This window comes from Pan troglodytes, chromosome 2, assembly GCF_028858775.2.
Source record: "Pan troglodytes isolate AG18354 chromosome 2, NHGRI_mPanTro3-v2.0_pri, whole genome shotgun sequence".
In the NCBI taxonomy this organism is placed as follows: domain Eukaryota; kingdom Metazoa; phylum Chordata; class Mammalia; order Primates; family Hominidae; genus Pan; species Pan troglodytes.
This window is the reverse complement of record NC_086015.1, coordinates 125512767-125538028: the sequence shown is the minus strand read 5'-3', so window position 1 is coordinate 125538028 and position 25262 is coordinate 125512767. Positions and strand designations below refer to the sequence as shown.

The window sequence follows — 25262 nt, the reverse complement described above, 5'->3', positions numbered from 1 at the left end:
CCATACTTCAGTTATTCTGAATCACTGGACTAAAGAACAGTTGACTCAAGGCTTTAAATAGATAATCAAATTACTATCAATTTTGCTCAAATCAGTTGCTCAAGATTTAAAAAAGGTACTTTGAATCCAAAGCTCCATTTAGTGGCCTCATTTAAATATTGCCCTTTTCAAGTGACCACTATTTTTCTTGCCTGGAGTTGCAGCCCAACTCTGCTTTATTATACAGCAAATTGCTATATAAGTGAAGGACGCACCTGCCACGCCTCAACTTTCTTGATGTCTGCACAGGAGCCATTGGTGAAGAGCCCTTTCCCAGGTAAGCAGGTATATATATCTTGCAAGGCGTGGGCAATGGAGTAGACTGCTAAGTACACATTGTAGGATATCCGTAAATGCGTGTAATCTATGTAAGGGGTCTCGACACTGCTGATGTTCTCATCCCCTGTACAGAGGGGTCGGAAGGCTGTCGAGCTGTTGCTAAACCTGTCGGCACTTTCTTCGTGACCTCTCAGAAAGGTGTCCACAGGTAAAGGTCCTTTTGCACCTTCTTGGAGGTGGCAGTTAAATGTTTCTTCCCAAAACTCCTTGGCAAAACCATTGTGGACAGACTTCCTGGGATGGACCTTCTTCAGGAATTCCCGGAAGCCTGGGATCTGCCCAGCCTTCAGAGCGAATCCAATGGTGCCTCCAACCACGTGGAAGTACTGAGGCATGGCGATCAGGGAGGAGCTGGCCCAGGCCTCGCTGGCCAGCCAGATCTTGCCCGTGATATTGCGCCGGACAATCTCCTTGATGAGGGGCTCAAGATCTGGGCCACTGGAGAAAACCACGATGACTTTGGCCGTGGAATTTTGAATCACCTCCACCACATGCTGGATCTCTTCCTCATCAGAGTACTGGGAGATGAGTTCACTGAAGTCGATGCAGATATCCCTTTCCTCAGCTTCCTCTCGAAACTTCTCAATCCCCGGCCGCCCATAGTCATCATCAGCTGCAATTGTGCCCACCCAGTTCCAGCGGAAATACTCGATGATGTCTGCCATGGCAGTGGCCTGGTGCTCATCATTGGGGATGGTTCGGAGGAAAGACTTGAATTGATTCTTGTTGCTGAGGAGTCTGCTGGAGGAGGCATAACTGACCTGGAGAGAACCAAGAACATGGTGAATGAGTGAGTGAGTGAGTGAAGAGGTGCTGAGTGAGCCTCCAGGCTGTTGTGGAGGTGGCTTTCTGAGCATGCCTTGGTCTCATTTATCAACTATGCTGTTCACTGTGTACAGGATGAAAGAAAGGGTAAGGAAAAGCAGCATCTGTTCCACTCCAGAGTGAGCACTTAAGCACCTTTCAGTCTATGAGGGAGCATCCCAATTCCCAATGGATGATTCTTCACAATGCTAACTTCAGAACTGGGTCTGGCCATAAAATCAACCCAACAATAGTGGGATGTACTTAGCCTTTCAAGAAGAGTCTTTATGCACCGTTTCATGTTTTCTCTAACCTCCTCTGTGCTGCCTCATTGGTTATAATATATCCATGTACACAACTTTGGCTTGTTGGGCTCAGCTTCTGATCTGAAGAGTTTAACTTCCCTTTACTGCAATAAACACTTTGTTCATAATTTGCCTCTGGAAAGAATCAGGTTCCCCATGGATTATAAACTTAAGGCTCTTCAGAGGAGTCCCCGGGAATTCCCTTTTCTTATTCTGCCTAATTTCTCTCTTCCCCTCCTCTGGTTATTCCTCCTCCTCCCTCTCCTCCCCGCACCCCAGTACTTTAGAAAAAACTAACCTTAATTGCAGTCATTTCTGAGAACTGTTTCTTTTAGGCTCAATTAGACCACTAAGACCACTAGGCTCAATCCCCCTGTATCACAATAACAATGACGTATGTAATTAAATATCATCAGAAAAACCTCCCTTCCTCTCCATCCCACTATTGTTGGATTGATTTTATGGCCAGACCCACTTTTTTTTTTTTATTATACTTTAAGTTCTAGGGTACTTGTGCACAACGTGCAGGTTTGTTACATATGTATACATGTGCCATGTTGGTGTGCTGCACCCATTAACTCATCGTTAGCAGACCCACTTTTGAAGGTAGCATTGTGAAGAATCTTCCATTGGGAAGCACCTTCCAGAGCCCTTTCCTTTATTCAGTTATAGGTGATGGCTGAGCCTGCTTGACAGGCTTTTGATGTGGGTCTTGAAAATCTTAAGAGGCTGAACAGGAACCCTGGAGAAGCTGTCTTGACATGTTTGCACTCTCTAAGACACAGCCACTTCTGCATCTGAGCAAGGGTGTGGACTACCAAGGGAAGAAAGTCTTGCCCTTGATGTTAAGAGATCGTTGCTTGAAGAAGTAGCCAAATACCATGTAAAGCATTAGTTAGTGCAGAGCTTTCCCACTTCTTCTCACATTATGGCAACACATGGAGCAAACAGAGGAAGCTGATCAACCCTGGTGGGAGTGCTCTGACCACTCAGGCCCCACCTGGTTACCCCAACACTTGAGGAGATCCACATCTTTGATGAGGCCGGCTTCAGCTCATTTGCAGCACTCTGTGTCATCATGGCTCACCACTTAGGAAGTTCCAAGTTATGGGACCATTTTTTCTGAAGAACGAAACATTTTTACACAAATGGAATTTCTTCTAGGAAATGAAGTAGCTTAATATCTTGTGTTCTCTAGTTTTTCCAGAGAGATTTTAAACTTCTTAAGAAAACAAGTCGAAGGTATTTGGGAGAATGCCTTTTTAATATCTTTCACCATTTAAAACAATTAATTTTCCATGTCCAATATTTTTAAGTAAAAATTTCCAGACCATCCTGGTTAACACGGTGAAACCCTGTCTCTACTAAAAATACAAAAAATTAGCCGGGCGTAGTGGTGGGCGCCTGTAGTCCCAGCTACTCGGGAGGCTGAGGCAGGAGAATGGCGTGAACCCGGGAGGCGGAGCTTGCAGTGAGCTGAGATCCTGCCACTGCACTCCAGCCTGGGTGACAGAGCCAGACTCCATCTCAAAAAAAAAAAAAAAAAAAATTTCCAATGTGTTTCTTCTTATTGATGGATAGTTTCTACATTAGAAACATAAAAGGCGTTGGTCTGTAAAAAAATTAGGCCAACTTGACTAAAAAGCACGTATGACTGTTTTCTGACAAGAGCTTTTATTTTAGAAGTTATAGTATAAAATTGATAATTTTTTCCTTTATCCGAATAAGGTATTCTCGAAATACCACAGAACTTATGAGGCAGGTGGTTAAATTAAGTAATTTGTTTAGATGTTATTGTTTTCAGAGAATTCTGTTAGCAGACCCAAACAATAGGCCTCTGAATCAGATTTTTGCAAACACAAAACCTACCATTTAAAAAAATCCATCCATTATTGCTTGCTTCTTGATTTTTTCAAAAATAGGTCAAAAGGGCTTTAATGGAATAAAAATCAAAAACAATAATATTCCTCATGGATATGTTCTCTTAAGGAACGTATTTATAATGTTTACCAAGTTTTTAAAAAGCAACTCTAAAGTGGGGTAAATACCATTTTGTGCCCCAACCCCCCCAAAAACCCCTCAGAAACACACAAAACTTTTTTTTATTGTAAGAGGGGAGAATTTCAAGAATGATTCAGAAAACTGTTCCAACCGCAATTTGTCTAGCTGGTCTGCTTGTTCCATCCACTTGGTGGCGTGGCTGGCATACGAAATACCCCTGGGTCCATGACCCTACCCGGCAGGGCCGTGGTTCCCAGCCCAGCTGCACATTAGAATCACTTCCAGAGTGTTAAAACCTCCCGACACCTAGGCTGCATCTCAGCTCAATTAAACCTTGATCTTTGCGGAGTGGGACTTAGGCACCAGTATTTTTAAAGCTCTCTAAGTGATTCCAATAGGTAGCCATGGCAGACATGGCAGAGAACCCCTACTGTAGATAGACTTATATTGGTTTGATTGATAATCAAAGCACTTTTATAATTCAAACTCAACTTAACCTTATCTTTCATCCAAAACACAAAGAATTAACACGCCCCTCCCCTTTTCATGTTCTTTCTTTACTTGACATCTTAGCCTGTTGGCCATGGGGTAACAATAACTTACTTTAACTATGTATCTAAGTTTGAATATACGCAGCACATTTACTGATACAGGCTTTGTCCGATCACTTTGGCACAAAAGTTACAAAGCCAGGGCTTCCCCATGGGAAACACCTTTAATTCCCTGAAGTAAGGATTCCGTAAATGATGACAAAACTATCTCTTGTCTCATGTATATAAAGAGATAATGGCAATCACCAAAAAAAAAAAAAAAAAAGGAGCCCTCCCAACATAGAAATGTAAATTTATCAAAGGTACTCTTACAAATTTTAAATATTAAACATTCAAAAAATAAATTTAAGGTGTAGTTTATAGTTTAATTTCAAACTTAATGTAAGGATGCATCACAATTGAGCTGATTCTCCCACCCACAGACATTTAGGTTGTTTCCATTTTTTCACTATTATAAAATGATGTCATAGATTTATAAATATTAAACTGAAAAACGCTTTGCTCTATAGCGTTAAGAAGGAAAATGTCAGGTTATAAAATGGCATTTCACATTTGTTATCTTTTTTTGGTGAAAAAAATGCACCACTGAATGTTTATTAAAGCACTTGCTTCAATAAACTGTTAGTAAATGGAAATGCAACCATCTCTCCACCTAGGCTAAGTTCCTGCAAAGTGGAGACTGCTTATACATATATGCTCAATAAATAGTTTTTGAATGAAATAGAATTTTCTCCATTTCTGGAATGTGCAACACAATGATTAAGTTCCTGTTTTGTGAGAAAATATGCTCTGCTTCCCTCTGAGCTAAAGTTTCAATGAGACAGTGGAGCAGCGAGACTTTTCAGGAAATGGAATTCGGGACAGATATTTTGGATTTGAGAGGTGGGATTTACCTCATATGCTCTGATTCCTTTTAATAAAAGCAGAAGGAAAAAAAATTTACTAAAGGAATAGAGTGGGAAATAAATAACTGAATGCCTCTTTTTAAAAAAAGACAGTTTTATGCAAGGTACATTTAAAAGAATTTTGGAAGCATAGCGAAGGTATCATTGACATTGTGGACACTGGAGTTTCAGAAATCCCAAATGGTCATGATACAGCATATCAACTAAATCATAGGTCTTTTGTGCCAGAGATGGGAATATGGTAAACCGTATGGATATTGGGCATGGCACCCCCAAGCCTGCTTCTTCTGATCCTGCTCCCAGTGCCCCGTCTGAGAAGGCTTGAGTACCTGGGGAATGTAGAAGAGCCCCAGCAGATTTGCCACTGCCGTGGAGACGCCTGAGCCAGTTGCTCCCACCACAGCAATCGTAGAGGGAATGTGCTCTGAGCAGTTGCAGAACTCATCAAGGTTCAAAGAATCAATTTTGTTTTGAGCAACAAAACTCAGGGTGGCTTCCAAGGCCTTAGAAACGGTGTTGCAAGTGTCAAATATCCTGTATCCCAGCGTCAAGTTGGGAAGAAGGGCTGGGCTGCTGTTTATCTCCTCTATGGCAAATATCATAGCCTGTAACCAGCGAAACCCACGGAAATTATACCTGGAAGAAAGAAGAAGTGGAAGAAAATGGGAAGCTTTCTAGTCAACGACTTTAGAGTAAAGACCGGGCAAAGCTGGGTTTGAATCATCGAACTGTTACTACTCTCTGGCTTCATGGCATGCTCTGTACAGAGCCCTCTCTGTTAAAATGGGGATGACACGGCCAGGCGTGGTGGCTCACGCCTGTAATCCCAGCACTTCGGGAGGCCGAGGCGGGTGGATCACTTGAGGTCCAGAGTTCAAAACCAGCCTGGCCAAAAACATGGTGAAACCCCATCTCTATTAAAAATACAAAAATTAGCCAGGTGTGGTGGCAGGTGTCTGTAATCCCAGCTACAGGGGAGGCTGAGGCAGGAGAATTGCTTGAATCTGGGAGATGGAAGTTGCAGTGAGCTGAGATTGTGCCACTGCACTCCAGCCTGGGTGATAGCGTGAGACTCCATCTCAAAAATAAATAAATAAATAAAAATAAAAGAAGGATGACACTTGCCTCATAGGGTGACTGTAAAGATGATGACATGAGCTAATTATGCAAAATCTTCAGCATGGTGCCTCACACAGAGACAGAGAGCAATAATGACAATAATAAAAATAAAAAGAAGAATAAAAGATTGCTATTTGTAATTCATTGAATAATTTGTATCTGTCTTCTGCAGTAATGAATTTGAAGTAGCTGATATGAGGTACTTAAATAAAAGCAATATGTAGATGTACAAGAAAAGGACCAGGAAAACATAAATACATTAGGATATTAATATGTGGGTGCCTAAAAATAACCTCAGATCAGATTTGCAGAGTCATAAGTTTAGACTATGACATTCCTGAAGGTCAAGGGGAAAGGGACGTGAATGATCTCATTTTTGTAAACAAATAACAAACCTATGAAGGCCATACACAGACAGTCTGGGGTGTACAACAGTGGTTATTTCTGGGAGATGGAAAGCTGAGTTTTAAAATTATGTGCTTTTGGCTTATTTATACTTTATATCTAAAAAATGAACATACATTGCTTTTCAAAGAAGAACATTTTAAATAAAAATCAAACAAGTTAACAAGAGAAATAGGGTCAGTGACATAGTTTTCACTTCCCTAGCACTTTGCTCAGAGTCAGGGCTCAGTAAATGTGCTGAATCAGTGTATTTGTGTCTAGAGGAAAAAACAACTCACCAGGTTCTTTCTTTATATTGTGAGTTTCACTACTTGAACTCAGTGACAGTGACAGGAAGTGAGATATAGAATCTTTTATACTCCATTGTATTGTTAGGTTCCCTAAGCTCTTGGTCTAACTTTTAATGTGATGTTTTCTGTTACCATAAGTTTCCTTCATGTATTTGTTTAACTATTTGTTTTAAATCTACAAAGTTATTATGAAATATTAGATTTTTTTTACATTAAACATCTATGCTGCTAAGCTAGTTTTATTATCTTTAACATAATTTAAAAATATATATTATTTTAGGGCAAGCCTTTTGCTTGATCTTAGGTCTGTATACACATGGCACATATACAGCTCTGTGCAGCAGGGTACAACAGAGTATTTGTCCACATGGGTTATGTGAAGGATATCATCAGCATCCGTGCAATTCTGCACTTAGATTTCCTGCATTCATAAGAAAAATGTGAAAATATTATCAATTTACTAGCTCTCATTAGAACATGAACAGAAATCCAGTTTTATTGGAACAATCCTAGTTTTCATTTTCATTTTCCAGCTATTGGGAAGAGCAAGGAAAAGTGCTGGATCCCTTCTGGAAGTTGCAAGTCTCTCTAGAAGATGGGTCAAGATTTGGAGCACAGTCAGTCTCCAGTGTAGATTAGGGGAGGTGATCAACAGTCCCAACCATATTCTGCAGAAGTCAGATCCCATTTAAAGAGATGTGCCTCACCCTGGAGACTATATTCTAAAAGGGTCGCAGTAAATTAGGGGGCATCAGATGGAGGACAACCAGGATGATGATGGGTCTGGAAAGCATATCATGGAGAAAATGATGATAAAACAGACTATGTGGCTTGGAGAAGAAAATATTTGATGAGACATATTAGCTCTCTTCAAGTGGCTGCAGAGAGAATCTATTGAGAGAGTGAGATGCATTCTTGGCAGGGTGGATGGGGGGTGGGGAGGGTGGCGAGGGGGGATAACCTTCCTGTGCAAAAGACTTTTTGATGGCAGTAGTTCAAAAATGCTATGGACTACATCTTACAGTTTGAAGATGCCTGGGTCGTGCTGACTACTGTGGTTTCTTTCAACTTAAATGCCTTAAAAAAAAGAAAGAAAAAAAGAAAAAGAGTGAGGCAGCCAGCACTCAGGTATTACTATCCATTGGAGCATGTAAGGTCAATGGGGGATTTTACTACTCAGGTTTGCAAGACCTGCAATAAATTTCCTTCTAGGTACTTAGTCTTCCATTAAGCAACACTGCTGCCAGGTGAACGATGACAACTTGGTCACCAAATGACCACCAGGTGCTTTAACAGGCCATGCATGGATTTTCTACTTAATATCATTGACATTTTATTTAAAAAGAAGTCTTCAGGAAAAAAAAAGGCAGGTTGTAGGGGCAATAAGCTTCAGCACGATTACCAATCAATCACTATTCTTGAAAAGATAGGACAAAGTTTGAAAAAATTATTTTGGGTTTGGTGCAGCTTTTCTCCAACCACTCAGAAGAGAAGAGACTGGCAGATTAGGCCCCTCTTCTTACCTGATACATTCCACAGACTCCGGCCTTGATTTGAGATCTTGATCTTTAGCTGCTACTCCAAAATGAATAGGAAAGAGTCCTCCAAGGATAATGTCCCCTTTCTTTTGGGCTCGCTGGTCTGGCCCGTAGGCAGAGGTGTGCCAGGTGAGGGCCAAGAGGACCCAGCAGCAGCTATAAAATGCCATGGTTCTGCCGTCTCTCCAGGGCAAGGGATGAGACAGCTAGGAGTTTGGAGGCTCCCAGAAGTTTCTCCCTTGGAGCAGTTCACTCCCTGCAGTGGGGACACATGTCTACAGATTGATTAATAAAATAATAGAAGACGTGGTGTTTGAATCTCCATTTCTGCCTTCCTCAATCCAGACTTGTAATGTGGGTGGTCCTTGAGTCTTTGGAAGCCACATCATGCAGAGGCCTCCTGTGATGCCTTCTAAAAGAAAAGAAAGACAAAATGGATTCAGCTAAACCTCAATCCCATCTTGTTATGACCACTGCAACCAAGGTGGCTCAGAATTTCCATTTAGAGGGGCCTAGGGGTGGCAGACTGAAAAGGCCTGGCTTGGAGTCACCTTTTTATAGCACTTCTTGTAAAATACAGGAAACTTCAATTGCCCATATTGGGGAAGAACTATGTTAGGTTATGAGAGGTCAAATTTTAAAGAGGCCCTTGATAACCTAAGACCTCCGCTGGTGCTGATGCTGGATTTTAATCCATTCATTTTCCTGTGTGAATGAGGCATAAATTTGGCCTATTAGTAGCAGCAACTCCTTTTGTTATAATAATATTAGCGATATTTTATTCAGCATGTAAGTTCTTATAGAAAATATAGAATGAAGCTGGGTGCAATGGCTCACGCCTGTAATCCTAGCACTATGGGAAGCTGAGGCAGGTGGATAACCTGAGGTCAGGAGTTCAAGATCAGCTTGACCAACACGGTGAAACCCTGTCTGTACTAAAAAAATACAAAATTAGCTGGATGTGGTGGCATACGCCTGTAATCCCAGCTACTTGGGAGGCTGCGGCAGGAGAATTGCTTGAATCTGGGAGGTGGAGGTTGCAGTGAGCCGAGATCGTGCCATTGCACTCCAGACTGGGCAACAAGAGTGAAACTCTGTCTCAGAAAAAAAGAAAGAAAATAGAGAATGAGTCATATTTAAGCTTAAATCTGACTTTGAACCAAACAAAAATGTTGGAAAAGACCACTTATTCTTTATTTTTTATGATAGTCTCCTTTTTTTGTGCAGGTCTCTGGTTTCAGTTTGTAATATGACACCCTGTAAGCCTTTTAAGAACAGTTCTTATACAAAATTCAGAGAAATCATGGATTAGATTGTGTTTTACAAAGATCAACAGCTGGATATAGGAGAAAGCCCTCCTGCTATACTATGATTAGTAGAGTAGGAACTCTGCTCTTCTCACTCTGCACCCTATCTCACTCACCCTGTGAGTCAATTACCAATTACAGGTTTGATGGGGCTAAATATCCAGCCTGTCTTGAGGCTCAGGGCCAAGCACTGGACTGCCAACTGGACACTGCCACATGAATGTTCCACAGATTCTTTGAATTCAACAGGCCCTAAACTTACCTCCCTACCGGACTTGTTTCTCCTTCACTGTTTTCTATCTTAGAAGATTACATGCCATCCACAGAGACACAAAATAAGGAGCCATCTTTTCCTCCTTTCTGTTCTCATCATTGTCCTTCATATTTAAACAATCCCTAAGCCCTGTAGATTCTACTTCTTAATTCTCTCTGGAATCCATTTACTCCTCGCCATTTCCAAGACTTTTAGTCCACCATCATTTATTTCTTTTTCTTTTTCTTTGTCCCTCTCCCCTCCCCTCCCCGCCTTCTTTCTTTCTCTCTCTCTCTTTCCCTTCCTTCCTTCCCTCCCTTCTTTCTTTTCTTTTTTCTTTCTTTCCTTTCTTTCTTGCTTTTTCTTTTCTTTCTTTCTTTCTTTTTCTTTCCTTCCTTCCTTCCTTCCTTCCTTCCTTCCTTCCTTCCTTCCTTCCTTCTTTCTTTCTTTCTTCTTTCTTTCTCTCTCTCTTTCTTTCTTTCTCTCTTTCTTTTTCTATTTCTTTCTGACAGAATCTGGCTCTGTCGCCCAGCCTGGAATGCAGTGGCGCCATCACAGCTCACTACAACCTCAACCTCCTGGACTCAAGCAGTCCTCTCACCTCTGCCTCTTGAGTGGCTGGGACTACAAACACATGCTACCCACACCTGGCTAATTTTAAATGTATTTTTTTTATAGAGATGAGTCTCACTCTGTTGTCCACAGCTGGCCTTGAACTCCTAGGCTCAAGTGATCCTCCCACCTTGGCCTCTCAAAATGCTAGGGTTGCAGGTGTGAGCCACCATGCCTGGCCCTGCCATCATTTTTAACCTGGATTTCTGCAACTATTTCTTAACTGGCATTCTCATCTCCAGTTTTGCTCTTTTGCAATTTGCAAATCTTTGGATGCCACAGGACAAGTGCTTTGGAGCACAGGCTCTGGATTCACACCTGGCTTTGAATCATAGTTCCACTACTTTCTAATATGACTTTGGGCAAGTCACTTAATGTCTGTGATCTAAACAAAATAATGCGTGGAGAGCCATTAGCACAATGTAACTAGTAAACTCATAGAAAATACTGGCTTTAATGAATACCCTTCCACTCTTGTTAGTCTTCTCTTTGTATGTCACACTCCAACCTTGCTGAACTTCTTTCAGTTCCTCAAGTACATCAGGCTCTTAAAATGCTCTGATCTCACACTTGCTGTTCCCCTCCTTGGTCCCTCTGGCCTAAACTTGGCCTGGAAAACATCTACTTATCTTTGAGCTTTCAGATGTCCTTAATTGCGGGGCATGTCTGGGTGAACTGTAGGCCTTCGGGTGAATGAGGAAAAGAGCTCCTTCTGGGGAGCACATGGCTTTGAGTCAACATGCACAGCTTTAGTGGAACACAGGTTGGATTTCAGCCCACATCAACCCCTCAGTTGTGCAGTAAGCAATTTGCAAGGCTCTTGAAGGAGGACTTCCCTGAACCCTTAGGTGAGGGAGGTCCACCTGTAAGAACATAGTCTCTTATGTCTTGGATCTTGGAGCTTCCCTCTTGGAAGGTTCATCACACTTTATTACAGTTATGTTCATAAACGTCTGATTCCAGAGCTCAATCTCTTAATCATTGTCATATGGTGCCTCTTGCTCCTTAGGAATTCCACCTTCTCCTCCAACAGCATTCCTAGCAGAGTGTGCTGAGCCTCAGGTGGAAGGATGACCCCAGCAGATGCTCAATTTTCATGGAATCTCCTCCTGTAATGTCTGAACATCCATGACCATCCCAGTTTTCTGACCCTAGTCCTGCTTTTAGATTTTTGGCCTTATTCCTTGGACCCTGGTCATATGTTCACTCATACATTTAATAAGTACATGTGCTGGGAATATAAAGGTGACAAACACATGCATGTTTATATCCTCAGGAGCTCTCAGTCCAGGGGGTAGGCATGCTGGGCTAAATGATCAGAATTTACCTTAACACTCAGAAGTGGAAAAAAAAAAAGTAACTTTTTTTCTAAATTCAACTTTGTCCTGCAGCACTTACTTCGTACAGTGTCTGAAATAGTAAATGCTGAATAAATGTTTATCGAATAAAAGCATTAAAAAAGAAAGTACTTTGGAAAGAGACAGAAACTAGCATTTATTGATCCAGGCATTGTGCCAGATCCCTTAAACATTCCATGTATTTTGAATTTCACAACAATTTTGTAATGAGGGTAATACCAAGTCCACTTTCTAGATAGGGAAATAGATTCTTTGTATATTCAGCTTACTCGAGTGAGCAGTTTTGGCACTTGACTTAAGAATGCCTTAAGAACTCAGAATTTTAAGGAGTCCCATGGACTAAATTAGGTAGGAGAGAGAACATTATAACTGGCTAGGGTTAGTCACTGAGACCTGTTAAATTTTTCCTGTGAAATATTAACTACTTGGAGTTTATTAACTTAATTAGTTCATTCAACAGAAAATTAATGGCAATAAGGAATAGAGGAAGGAGAGATTTGGGGTCAATTTGTAGCAGTTAACTCTCTCAGTCTAACATATTCTTCAAACCACCCTTTTGAGTTCAGTTGTCAGGGTCGAATTTGCTTCCAAAGCTGAGGGTCATTCTAGATCCTCCATCTCCCTGTCCTCCAACATCCAGTCTCCTGGTCCTGTGATTCTGCCATTGCTTCCCACTCTGCCTTCTCCTACACACTCCTGTGGCCAGTGCCTTTGTCCAGCTCCCATCACCTTCTACCTTCCATGTTGTAAAAGCTTTATTTTCTTTGTACTTGACTCCTGGTTGCCCCTTATCCCTTCTCCCCGCTTCCTCTATTCTGCTGCACGGAGGTGGATATGACAGCTAGAGACCATCTTGAACAAGGAGCTACAACCTAGGAAATGATGGTGCCATGAGCTAAGCTTTTCGTAGAGCAGAACCTTAATATTGAACTATTCCTGGACTTTTGCCTGACAGAGAAAAAAGGCTTCTGGCTGGTTTAAACCACTGTTATATTTTTTTTCTTACTGTAGTCATCTCCAACAGTATCTAGCAAAGAATCACAAATAAACTCATTTGTTCTCCTTACTATACATTTATTCCATTTAAATCATATATAATCATGTTTGCCTTCCTGCAAATGAGTATTACAAACAAAGCTGAAGCTAGTATTTGTTCTTTCTCTCAATGGCAGATACATCTTGGAAGAAGAAATGATCCGTGCACCAGGTGGTTTTATGTTTAGAAGGTTCTTGACATCAGGAGGAGTGTTTCAGTACGGACAGATAATGGCTTGTTAGGCTTTTCAGCCAAGGATCGGAGATGAGGGCAGACCAGTCAATGGGTTCCATGGGTTCATGAAGTTATAAATTCGTGCAATGATTTACTCATTCAAAAAACATTTATTGAGCTCTCTATGTGCTAGATACCAGGGAGTGCAAGACACTAGGGAAAGAAAGTTGAAATTTTTGCCTTCGAGGTGCTCAAGGTTTAAAAAGAGACAGAAAGGCGCATTATAAGGACGGTGATCTAAATGTTATAAAGAGGCATGGTTTAAGTGTTGAGGGAGCACAGAGCAAATAGTGATATTCTCTGGTGATTGCTGGGAAAGAGAATTAAGTCAAGGTGGGGACCAGAAACTTCATGAGGCCAAGGCCTGTCTCTTTTCTTCACCATTGTTGCCTAGCACCCAGCACAGCACCTGGCACAAATGATTCACAAATATTCGTTGAACAAATGTATGAAGTGTACACAGTAAAGACCAGAGGCTGGTTGGGCAATTCCTGGACAGGACAAGGAAGGGGTCACCCCACGAGACTGATGGTTCCTGTAGGCAGAGGCTTCTCCATGATCATAGCTGCATCCTCAGCATCAAACAAAGAACCTGGTACTAAATGGATGCTCTAAAAATGTCTGTTGAACTTGTTGTCCAAAGAGTAGCTATGTGGCTAATCCAAGTTCCAGAGTCAAGACAAGTTAACAGAGGATAGCAAAACAACGTCAGGAGTGAACACTGCCACATTTCAATTTTCTTCCAAATAAAAACCACCCCTACTCTCACCTCTTGGCCTCAACATTTCTGGAAATTGTGAATCTCTAGAGCAAAATGATTTTGCTCACATTTCAAATAGAGAAAACCCAGGCGCAGACCTTCTGAACATAAAATCACTCAGTAAATTAAAGGCACAGCAAGCTCAAAAGCTACTATTTTTGAATTCCTAGATGGCAAAAAAAAAAAAAAAAAATTCTAGGTTGCCTAGAAAAAAGAGAATTATAAGACCAAATTTGATTTCCAATAGAATTTATCTCCATAACGTGAGTACACTGCTATGTCTCTGGTTTATTGTACTGTAATCTTTACTCTCTTTCGTCACAATGATCATAAAGATACTAACAGTAGGGTTTGAAGCCACTATTGCAGAAAGGTGAAATGTGTATGTTTTAATGAGGGTGAACAGGAAAAATAAACCTGAAAAAGTTTAATCAATAATCACCAAACTCATGTGCCTGGCTGTAGTTGCAGCTTCCTTTACCTCTTGCTGAAGAGACATCCACAATATGGGTTTCTATACACAGCTGGTGCACATTTGCCAAAGAATTAGGGACTCTTACCTGCCATCACCAATACGGCCATCCCTAGTTCTATATCAGACTTCATTCCTTCTGTACCAAAGCAAGGCACATGTTGTTTTAAAATGAGGGCCCTCTTTCGGCACTGGGGGAAACACAAATTGCCCGGTCACCCTTGGCTGCCTCCCACAAGCCCAAGCCTGGCTTCTGCTGTCTGCCTGCCAGCTGCACACGGTCTTGCCCTCCATCTCCCTGACAACAGGTGTGACTTTTGGGGAGTCCATGCCTCATTTAGTTCTGGTAATGGCTTAATTGAGTTGGAAAAATGTAAAGACAGGAGCGTAATGAAAAGCAGCTGAGCTGGGTGGGTTCTTGTGAGTCATTGGAAAAAGCTATCAGGGAAGGGAGGGAAAAGGATGAACAAGAGTGGTGAGGAGCAGCACAGGGCACAGAGCAAAGTGGGGAAACAGAAGCCTAGACAAAGCAAAGAAAGGCTGTAAATAGAGGAAGCTGACATTCATTAATGCTGCATCCTGAGCTCCTTGAAGACAGGGCCAGGTCTGTCCCATCCGCGGCCTGGAACATGGAGGGGCTCCATGATGATGGTTGAGTGGGTGCATACTTGTGTGTACTGCCCGCAACATAACAAACTCTGTGTCCACATAGGACTGAATGAGTTGCTGGCGACATAGCCCACAGGAAGTTAAGAAACTTCTTGTCCTGAACTGTTTCCTTTATGCCTTAAGTCAGCTCTGCTGATGGATGTATGAACACCAACAGAGTTAATGAAATGGTTCATTTGAAAAGCGAAGATATGCAACTCATGTTTTTATAAAGAAAAATGCCAGAGCCTCAAGTCCTACATAAAAGAAACATTTCTGTGGAATAACATCCTGGGGTTGCCTCTCCAAATCATAAGGAACCCTGACTACCCAGGGTGGCATTTTTCAGTCTGATGTCCCAAGATGTGTCACTAGGAAGTGTTCTGGGGTAAAACAAGTTTGGGAACTAATGTACACTCTGCCACAGGAGCACATATGCCTCCTTAAAGGCTCTGAGAAGTCCTGCAATAAAGATTATTGCTTATTTTGGTATGGGACACTTTTTTTCTTCCCTGAAGGACACTTTTCATGATGCCGTGAAACATGGGCTTGGAAGTGCTGACTGAGTGGAAAGCATAAAGTCTGTAATCTGAGATTCTCGCATTTGTTTAGGTGTATCTTTGAATGGGGAGATATGTCTGCCCCTCAATGGGCATAGCAGTTTTTGTAATCCCAGGTATGAAATTCCAAAGGGTATTATTGGAAAGAAGGACTCAGGTGGGGTGGGTGACTGCTGATGTAACTTTGAAGTCATTCTCTGGTCTCAGGCATATGTTTCTGTTCTCTGCTACTCCTGAGGGATGGGTTTCTATTGTACATAGAAAGTTGTACACTGAGCCTTTCCGCATCTACTTGCAACTCTCCTGACCTCACACAGTGTCTCTGTCTGAGGACCACTGGGGACATGTGGTGGTGTGCTTGTAATCTGGCTTCTAAAAGAAAAACAAGACCTGACTTGTGGTGTATGCTAAATATTCCCACCATGGTCAGTTTCAAGCTACCAATGGTTTAACAACATATTTGTAAAAATTCTGAATATTTAACCATCGGCTCTCAAGAGCCAATAGAAGCCTGTTCTAGCACATCATGGGGACATCTTTCTAAGCAAATGGAAATTCTGGTTTTCTTTGGAAAACCTGGCCAAAATTATTTTATAGGCATTACAAATCTTCTCTCTTCTCCTGTTTCCTTCTTTGAGTGTTAGGAAGCTGTAAGCCAAGTTTGTGGCTCCGCTGTAGCTAAAATAGAAACCAAAAGCATGCATTTTAGTGTTCTAACATTACGTGTGCATTATTTTAAATTCTTGCACATATTTTACCCTGATTTCCTCACCACATTAAACCTTTCATTTTTATTAACAGCAACAGGGATATAAACACGAAAACAAACCAATAAATCTGGATTTTTGCTGTGAGCAATAAGAACTGTCCCCAGTTGAAACTCTCTGTGTAATTAACAGGAAAGGGTCTGGAAAAGTCATTCTTGCTTTATTAATTGAGTGGGTAGACACATCAGGTCATTAATCTAAAATACAGAATTTTAGAGATAGAAGGGACCTGGGAAGTTTATCTGGTTTACACTGAAATGTTCTGACACATGAGCGTTTGAATCATTACGGCCAATGTTATCATGAACAGGAGCTGGAATTCACAAATCATTGTAAAACTATGTGAGGTTTAATAATCAAAGGGCAAGCTTCTTCTTACTGAAAAGGGAAGTAATTTTTTTCCCCCTGATTTGTCAGCGCACAGTTTGTCTTTAAAATGTCAGTTTAGGACTTCAGAGGACTAAACTTACTTTCAATTACAGCACAGAATCTATTTATTATGAGAATTCTTTTAGTTTTAATTGGACCGCAGGTGCACAAAATTGGATTAATCATAATCCTTTGTTGGTGATACATCCTCATTCTTGGTCCAGACCTGGCCCACTTTTATTTCCTAAGTTATTTTTAATAATTAATCTACCACCTAAAACAAAAAACACCCATAGTAACCTACCGGTGGGTTCCTGTATTACATCCTGTTCTTGTGCCTCTTTTTTTTTATTATTATACTTTAAGTTCTAGGGTACATTGGCACAACGTGCAGGTTTGTTACATATGTATACATGTGCCATGTTGGCACTAAAGAAGCCATTATCCTCAACCACATGCCGATCATTCCTTTCTTCTCTCCTCACCCCATCCTTTTAAAAACTTCATAAATCATAAGACAGAAAGACTGGTAGGATACACACCGAAATGTTAAGGATGATTAGATCTCATTGATGGAATTCTGGTTTCTTCCCTGTTTTATTTTTTGTTTCTGAAATTTAATAAAATAAACATGTACACTTGGTCCTCCATACATGTGGGTTCTGCAGCCATGGATTCAGTCAACTGCAGATTGAAAATATTTGGAAAAGATGGATGGCTGTATCTGTACTGAACATGTACAGACTTTTTTTCTTGTCATTAGTCCCTAGACAATAGAGTATAACAACTATTTATGGAGCATTCACGTTATATTAGATATTGTAAGTAATCTAGAGATAATTTAAAATATACAGGAGGATGCGGATAAGTTATAGGCAAATACTATGCCATTTTATATAAGAGACTTGAGCATCTGCAGATTTTGGTATCTGAGGGGGTCCTGAACCAATCCTCCATGGATACACACAGACAAGTATATTACTTTTAAACCAGAAAATATGTGGTAGAATGTTATTAAAACAATGGCTATATGAATGGACATAAACGTTAAACATGAAAAACATCGCAAAAAAGATTTTACTTAGATTTTACCACCTATTCATACTGTATATCCTTTGAAATATATTTTGAAAACTATGCTTATTGATACTTCTTATCTTCCATCCTTTTTGTTATTATCTATTTTTACTCCCTTATCTTTATCTCCCTTATCCTTCTCTCACTCTTAAAATAAAATTTTAATTGAAGCATGATAGACATCAGATATGCACAAATCATACAAGAATTTCCACAATGTAAACATTCATGTAACAAGCATCCAAATCAAAAAACAGAACCAGAACTCCGGAGCCCCCACTCATGCCTCCCTAGAGTCATTACCTTCCCCAAAGATGACCAGTATTCTGACTTCTACCATCAAAGATGGGATTTTCCTGTTTTTGAACTTTATATAAGTAGAATTATGTAGTATCTGGCTTCTTTTGTCCAACATACTTGCAAGATTCATCTATATTGTATGTAACCAGAGTTTGTTTTTTCTCATTATTGTATAGTATTTTCCTATGATTCTACCACACATTACCTATCCATTCTCCTGCTAATGAACGCTTTGGGGTTTTAATGAACAGTGCTGCTATGAACTTTCATTTTTAATTTTTAATTTTTTTGGGTACACAGCAGGTATATATATTTCTGGGGTACCTGAGATATTTCGATAAAGGGATGTAATTTGTAATAGTTACATCATGGTAAATGGGGTATCCATCCCCTCAAGCATTTATCTTTTGTGTTACAAACAATCCAATTATATTCTTTTAGTTATTTAAAAATGTATAATTAAATTATTATTGACTATAGTCATCCCATTATACTATCAAATACTAGGTCTTATTCATTCTTTCTAACTACTTTTTGTACCCATTAACCACCCCTGCTTCCTCCCCACTCCCCAACTACCCTCTCCAGCCTCTGGTAACCATCTTTCTACTCTCAATGTTCATGAGTTCAATTGTTTTAATTTTTAGCTCTCACAAATAAGTTAGAAGATGCAAAGTCCATCTTCGTGGCTTACTTCACTTAACATAATGATCTCCAGTTCCATTCATGTTGCTGCAAATGACAGGATCTCATTTTTTTTAATGATGGAATAGTACTCCATTGTGTTTATGTAACACATTTTTTGTATCCATTCATCTTTCGATGGACACTTAGGTTGCATCCAAATCTTGGCTTTTGTGAATACTGCTGCAACAAACATGGAAGTGCAGATATCCCTTTGATATACTGATTTCCTTTCTTTGGGGTATATATACCTAGCAGTGGGATTACTGGATTGTATGGTAGCTCTATTTTTAGTTTTTTGAGGGGCCTCCAAACAGTTCTGCATAGTGGTTGTAGTGATTTTTATTCCCACCAACAGCGTATGAGAGTTCCCTTTTCTTCACATCCTTGCCAGCTTCATTATTGCCTGTCTTTTGGATAAAAGCCATTTTAACTGGGGTGAGATGATATCACACTGTAGTTTTGATTTGCATTTCTTTGATGATCAGTGATGTTGAGCACCTTTTCATATTCCTGTTTGCCATTTGTATGTCTTCTTTTGAGAAAGGTCTATTCAGATCTTTTACCCATTTTAAATCTGATTATTAGATGTTTTTCCTACAGAGCTGTTAGAGCTTGTAATATTCTGGTTATTAATCCCTTGTCAGATGGCTAGTTTGTGAATATTTTCCCCCATTCTGTGGGTTGTCTCTTCACTTTGTTGATTGTTTCTTTTGCTGTGCAGAAGGTTTTTAACTGGATGTGATCCCATTTATCCAGTTTTGCTTTGGCTGCCTGTGCTTCTGGAGTGTTACTCAAGAAATTTTTGCCCACTACAATGTTCTGGAGAGCTTCCCCAATGTTTTTGTTTAGTAGTTTCATAGTTTGAGGTCTTATATTTAAGTATCTAGTCCATTTTGATTTGATTTTTGTATATGGTGAGAGACAGAGATCTAGTTTCATTCTTCTGCATTTGGATATCCAATTTTCTCAGCACCATTTATTGAAGAGACAGTCTTTTCTCTAATGCATGTTCTTGGCACCTTTGTCAAAAACGAGTTCACTGTAGGTGTGTGGATTTGCTTCTGGGTTCTCTATTCTGTTCCACTGAGCTATGTGTCTGTTGTTATTCCAGTACCACGCTGTTTTGGTTACCATACTTCTGTAGCATAATATGAAAGTCGATAATGTGATTCCTCTGGTTTATTCTTTTTGCTCAGCATAGCTTTGGCTATTCTGGGTCTTTTGTGGTTCCATATAAATTTTAGGATTGTTTTTTCTATTTCTGTGAAGAATGTTATTGGTATTTTGATAGGAGTTGCCTTAAATCTTTTATTGCTTTGGGCAGTATGAACATTTTAACAATACTGATTCTTCCAATCCATGAATATGGAATATATTTCCTTTTTTGTGTCCTCTGCAATTTCTTTCATCAGTGTTTTATAGTTTTCATTGTAGAGATCTTTCACTTCTTTGATTAATTCCTAAGTATTTAATTTTACTTGTGACTATTATAAGTGGGACTACTTTTTTGATTTATTTTTTAAGTTGTTCACTGTTGGCATATAGAAATGCTACTAGTTTTCGTATGTTGATTTTGTATCCTGCAACTTTACTGAATTTGTTTATCCATTCTAATAGTTTTTTTGGTGGAGTCTATAGGTTTTTCTAAATATAAGATCATATCTTCTGCAAACAAGGATAATTTGGCTTCTTTCTTTCTAATGTGGATGACCTTTCTTTCTTTCTCTTGTCTGATTGCTCTAGCTAGGAACTCCGGTACTATGTTAATAACAGTGGTGAAAGTGGGCATCCTTGTCCTCTTCCAGATCTTAGAGGAAAGGCTTCCAGATTTTTTTCACAATCAGTATGATACTAGCTGTGGGTTTGTTTTATATGGCTTTTATTATGTTGAATTACGTCCATGTATGCCCAGGTTTTTGAGGGCTTTTATCATAAAGTGATGTTGAACTTTATCCAATGCTTTTTCAGTGTCAATTGAAAACGATTATATGATTTTTGTCCTTCGTTCTGTTGTTATGATGTATCACACTGATTGATTTGTGTATGTTGAACTATCCTTGCGTCCACAGGATAGATCCCACTTGGTCATGATGAATGATATTTTTAATGTATTGTTGAATTTGGTTTGTCAGTATTTTTTAAAGGATTTTTGCATCAATATTCATCAGAGATGTTGGCCTGTAGTTTTCTTTTTTGTGTGTGTGTGTCTTTGTCTGGTTTTGGTATCAGGGTACTACTGGCCTCATACAATGAGTTTGGAAGTATTCCTTCCTCCTCTGTTTTTTGGAATAGTTTGAGTAGGATTGGTATTCATTCTTCTTTAAATGTTTGATAGAATTCAGCAGTAAAGCCATTGGGTCCCAGTGTTTACTGGGAGACTTTTTATTGTGATTTTGTTTTCATTACTTTTTATTGGTCTGTTCAGGTTCTGGATTTCCTGTTGGTTCACTCTTGGTAGGTTGTATGTTTCAATTAATTTATCTATTTCTTATAAGTTTTCCAATTTATTGGCATATATTTGCTCACAATAGCCTCTAGTGTTCCTTTGAATTTCTGTGGTATCAGTTGTAATGTTTCCTTTTTCATCTCTGATTTTATTTATTTGGGTCTTCTCTCATTTTTTCCTAGTCTGGCTAAAGGTTTGTCAATTTTATTTGTTTTTTCAAAACACCCACTTTTCATTTAATTGATCTTTTTATTGTTTTATTCATTTCAATTTCATTTATTTCTGCTCTGATCTTTATTATTTCTTTTCTTCTACTAATTTTGAGTTTGGTTTGCTCTTGCTTTTCTAGTTCTTTAAGATGCATCATTAGGTTATTTATTGCAAGTTTTTCTTCTTTTTTGATGTAGGCACTTATATCTTTCAATTTTCCTGTGAGTACAGCTTTCACTATATTGCATAGGTTTTGCTATGTTATGTTTCTATTATCATTTGCTTCAAGAGATTTTTAAATTTCCTTCTTAATTTTTTCACTGACCCACTGGTCATTCAAGAATATGTTGTTTAAATTCCATGTGATTGTATAGTTTCCAAACTTCCTCTTGTTATTGATTTCTAGTTTTATTTCATTGTGGTCAAAGACAATGCTTGATATTATTTCAATTTTTTGAATGCCTTAAGACTTGTTTTGTGACCCAACATACGGTTTATACTTGAGAATGATCCACATGCTGAGGAGAAGAATGTGTATTCTGTAGCTGTTAGATGAAATGTTCTGTAAATATCTATTAGGTCCATTTGTTTCATACTGCAGATTAAGTCTGATGTTTCTTTGCTGACTTTCTGTCTGGAAGATCAGTCCAACGCTGAAAGTGGGGTGTTGAAGTCTGTAGCTATTATTGTATTGTGGTCTCTTTCTTTAGCTCTAATAATATTTGATTTGTATATCTGGGTGCTCCAGTGTTGGCTGCATATATATTTAAAATTGTTATACCCTCTTTCTGAATTGATCCCTTTATCATTATATAACGACCTTCTTCATCTCTTCTTACAATTTTTGTCTTGAAATCATTTCATGTGATATAAGTATAGCTAGTCCTGCTCTTTTTTGGTTTCCATTGGCATGGAATATCTTTTTCCATCCCTTTATTTTCAGCCTATGTGTATCTTTATAGGTGAAATGTGTTTCTTATAGGCAACAGATCATTGGGCCTTGTTTCTTCAGCACTTTAAACATGTCATGGCACTCTCTCCTGGCTTATAAGGTTTCCACTGAAAAGTCTGCTGCCAGACATATTGGAACTCTGTTGTATGTTATATGCTTCTTTCCTGTTGCTCTTTTAGTATCCTTTTTTATCCTTGACTTTCAGGAGTTTGATTATTAAATGCCTTGAGGTAGTCTTCTTTGGGTTAAATTTGCTTGATGTTCTATTACCTTCTTGTTCTTGAATGCTGATATCTTTCTCTAGGCTTGGGAAGTTCTCTGATATTATCCCTTTGAATAAACTTTCTACCCCTATCTATTTCTCTACCTGTTTTTTAAGACCAGCAACTCTTAGATTTGTCCCTTTGAGGGCATTCTCTTGATCTTCTAGGTGTGCTTCATTCTTTTTTGTTCTTTTTTCTTTTGTCTCCTCTGACTGTGTATTTCCAAATAGGGGTCTTGGATAAGACCAAGAAAAATTCTCTATAGTACCAGGCAGAGACTCTTGTTCTCTTCCTTACTTCCTCCAAAACAAACACAGCCTTTCTTTCTGTGCTGAGGTTCCTGGAGCTGGGGGTGTGGTGACACAAGCTTCCCTGTGGCCACTACCACTGGGACTGTGCTGGCTTAGGCCTGAAGCTGTCACAGCACTGGGTCTTGCCCCAGGCCTGCTGTAACCACTACCTGGCTACCATCTATGTTCTACCTCAGTGCCCTAGGGCTCTGCCATCAGCAGTGAAGAAGCCAACCAGGCTTGTGTTCTTCCCTTAAGGGCAGTGAGTTCCCCCAGGCATTGGGTGGGTCCAGAGACACAGTTGGGAGCCAGGATTTGAGCCAACAACCTTAGAAATCTACCTGGCATTCTGTTCTACTGCATCTAAGCTGGTCCTTAAACCACAAGACAAAGTCCTTCTCACTGTTCCCTCACCTTTCCACAGGCAGAGGAGCCCCTCCTGGTGGCCACCAACACCACTAGCTCAGGGGGAGTTCTGCCTGGCCACTGAAGATGTTCATTTAAGGCCCAGGGGCACCTCAGGTTGTGGTGAATGCTGCCAGGCTTGGGACTCACCCTTCAAGGCAATGGGCTCCCCTCTGGCCCATGGCAGGTCCAGAAATGCTGTCTAGGAGCCTACACCTGGGCTCGGGACCCAAGAGCCCGCTTGGTGCTCCACACCCTTGTGGCTGAACTGGTACCTAAGGTACCAGCAAGAAAATATCCCCTTTGCTTTTCTCAAGCAGAAGGAATCTTTTGCCATTGCCACTCCAGCTGGGAAGGTAGTAAGTCACACCTGAAACCAGCATGTCTCAGAGTCTCACCCAAAGCCCATGGCACACTACCTGGGTATCACCGTTGGTTATTCAGGGCCCAAGGGCTCTTTAGTCAGCAGGTGATATATTCTGTCAGGACTAGCTCATTCCTTTCAAGGCAGTGAGTTCCCTTCTGGCCCAGGGCATGTCTAGAAATGTTGTCAAGGAACTAGGGCCTGGAATGGAGGCCTTATGACTCTGCCTGGTGCCCTATCCTACCTTGGCTGAGCTGGTATCCAAGGTGCAAGACAAAGTCTTCTTTACTCTTTGCTCTTCTCTCCTTAAGCAGAAGGAAGGAGTCACTTTAGTTGCTGTGAGCTGTGTTACCTGGAGTTGGGAGATGGGTGGAACAAGCACTCCCTTAGCCACCCTGGCTGGTGTCTCCCTAGGTCACCTGCTGCCCTAGTCCACTGGCTCTAGTGTTAAGCCTAGCCCAGCACTAGGAATTGCTTAGTTAGGAATTATAGTCCTTTTGTCCTAGACTGCTTTTCAAGCTTATGTAAGACCCCAGAGCACTTTAACATGTGGTGGTGAGGCTTGCAGAAACTCAAGTTCCGACTGCTTAGGTGGGTGATTCCCCTCTGGCTAGGGCTGGTCCAAATGCTCCCTCTTCCTCAGCGAATGCCAGCTGAGCCCAGCACAGCTTTTCTCTCTGCTGTGACAGGTCAGCACTGAGTTCAATGCCAAGTGGCCCAGTCGCTGTGCTCTCCTTCCCCAAAGTGCACAGATTTTCTCTTGCACCACACAGCCACTGCTGGGGGGATAGGGGAGGGGTGGTATCAGCGATTCAAGGCTGTCTTTCCTACCCTCCTCAATGCCTCTTTGGGCAATATGAAATTAACACCCAGTGCGGTGATTGTTCACCTGATTTTTACTTCTTTTGATGGTGCTTTTTTGTGTAGTTAGTTGTTAAAATGTGGTGTTCCTGCAGGGGGGAACCATCAGTGGAGGCTTCTGTTCAGATATCTTGCTCCACCCTCAGCTATAAGCTTTCTTAAACATGCCTTTTTGTGAATGTATGTTGAATATATACCTAGAAGTGGAGTTGCTACATCATAGAATTTGTGTATCTTTAGTTTTAGTAGATACTACCAAAAAGTTTTCCAAAGTGTTGTACCAATTTATCTTCCCACTGCACTCTATGAGAGTTCTATCACTCCATGTCCTTGTCCACCCTTGGTACTGCCAGTCTTTTTCATTGTGGTCATTGCTTGTCTTCCTTTTATATGATTATATTGTATCTACCTATGTTCCCAAAATGTATTTAAAATTTTAGTTGTTTTAAGCTTCATAAAAGGGTATCATACTATATGTAATCTTCTGAGCTTCTTTCACTTAATATCGTATTAATAAAATTCATCTATATTGTTGTATTTTACTATAATCCATGATTTTAACTGCTGTATAATATCCAACTGTGTGAATATATCACAATTTATTCATTCATTTTCCCATTGGTGGGCATTTGGACTTTTTCAATAGTATGGCAATTCTTTCAATTGGCTTTGAGATTGTGCAGGAACCAAGAAAGAGCTCTGTGGAATTTTAAAGACACTTAGGCCAGGTGTGGT

General features: G+C 40.2%; 1 protein-coding gene across 2 annotated transcripts in view; it reads right to left on the bottom strand.

Annotated features, from left to right (window-relative positions):
* The window catches only part of CASR (calcium sensing receptor), a 106392-nt gene that overhangs the window by 28951 nt on the left and 52179 nt on the right, over positions 1 to 25262 (bottom strand). For both annotated transcript variants that reach the window (XM_516689.6, XM_016941745.3), the window contains exons 2-4: positions 8282 to 8708; positions 5274 to 5580; positions 255 to 1139 (exon numbers count right to left, since the gene is read on the bottom strand). In XM_516689.6, the coding sequence (XP_516689.2) occupies positions 255 to 1139; positions 5274 to 5580; positions 8282 to 8466 (1377 nt within the window). In that variant the 5' untranslated portion in view covers positions 8467 to 8708. The remainder of the gene's footprint in view (positions 1 to 254; positions 1140 to 5273; positions 5581 to 8281; positions 8709 to 25262) is intronic.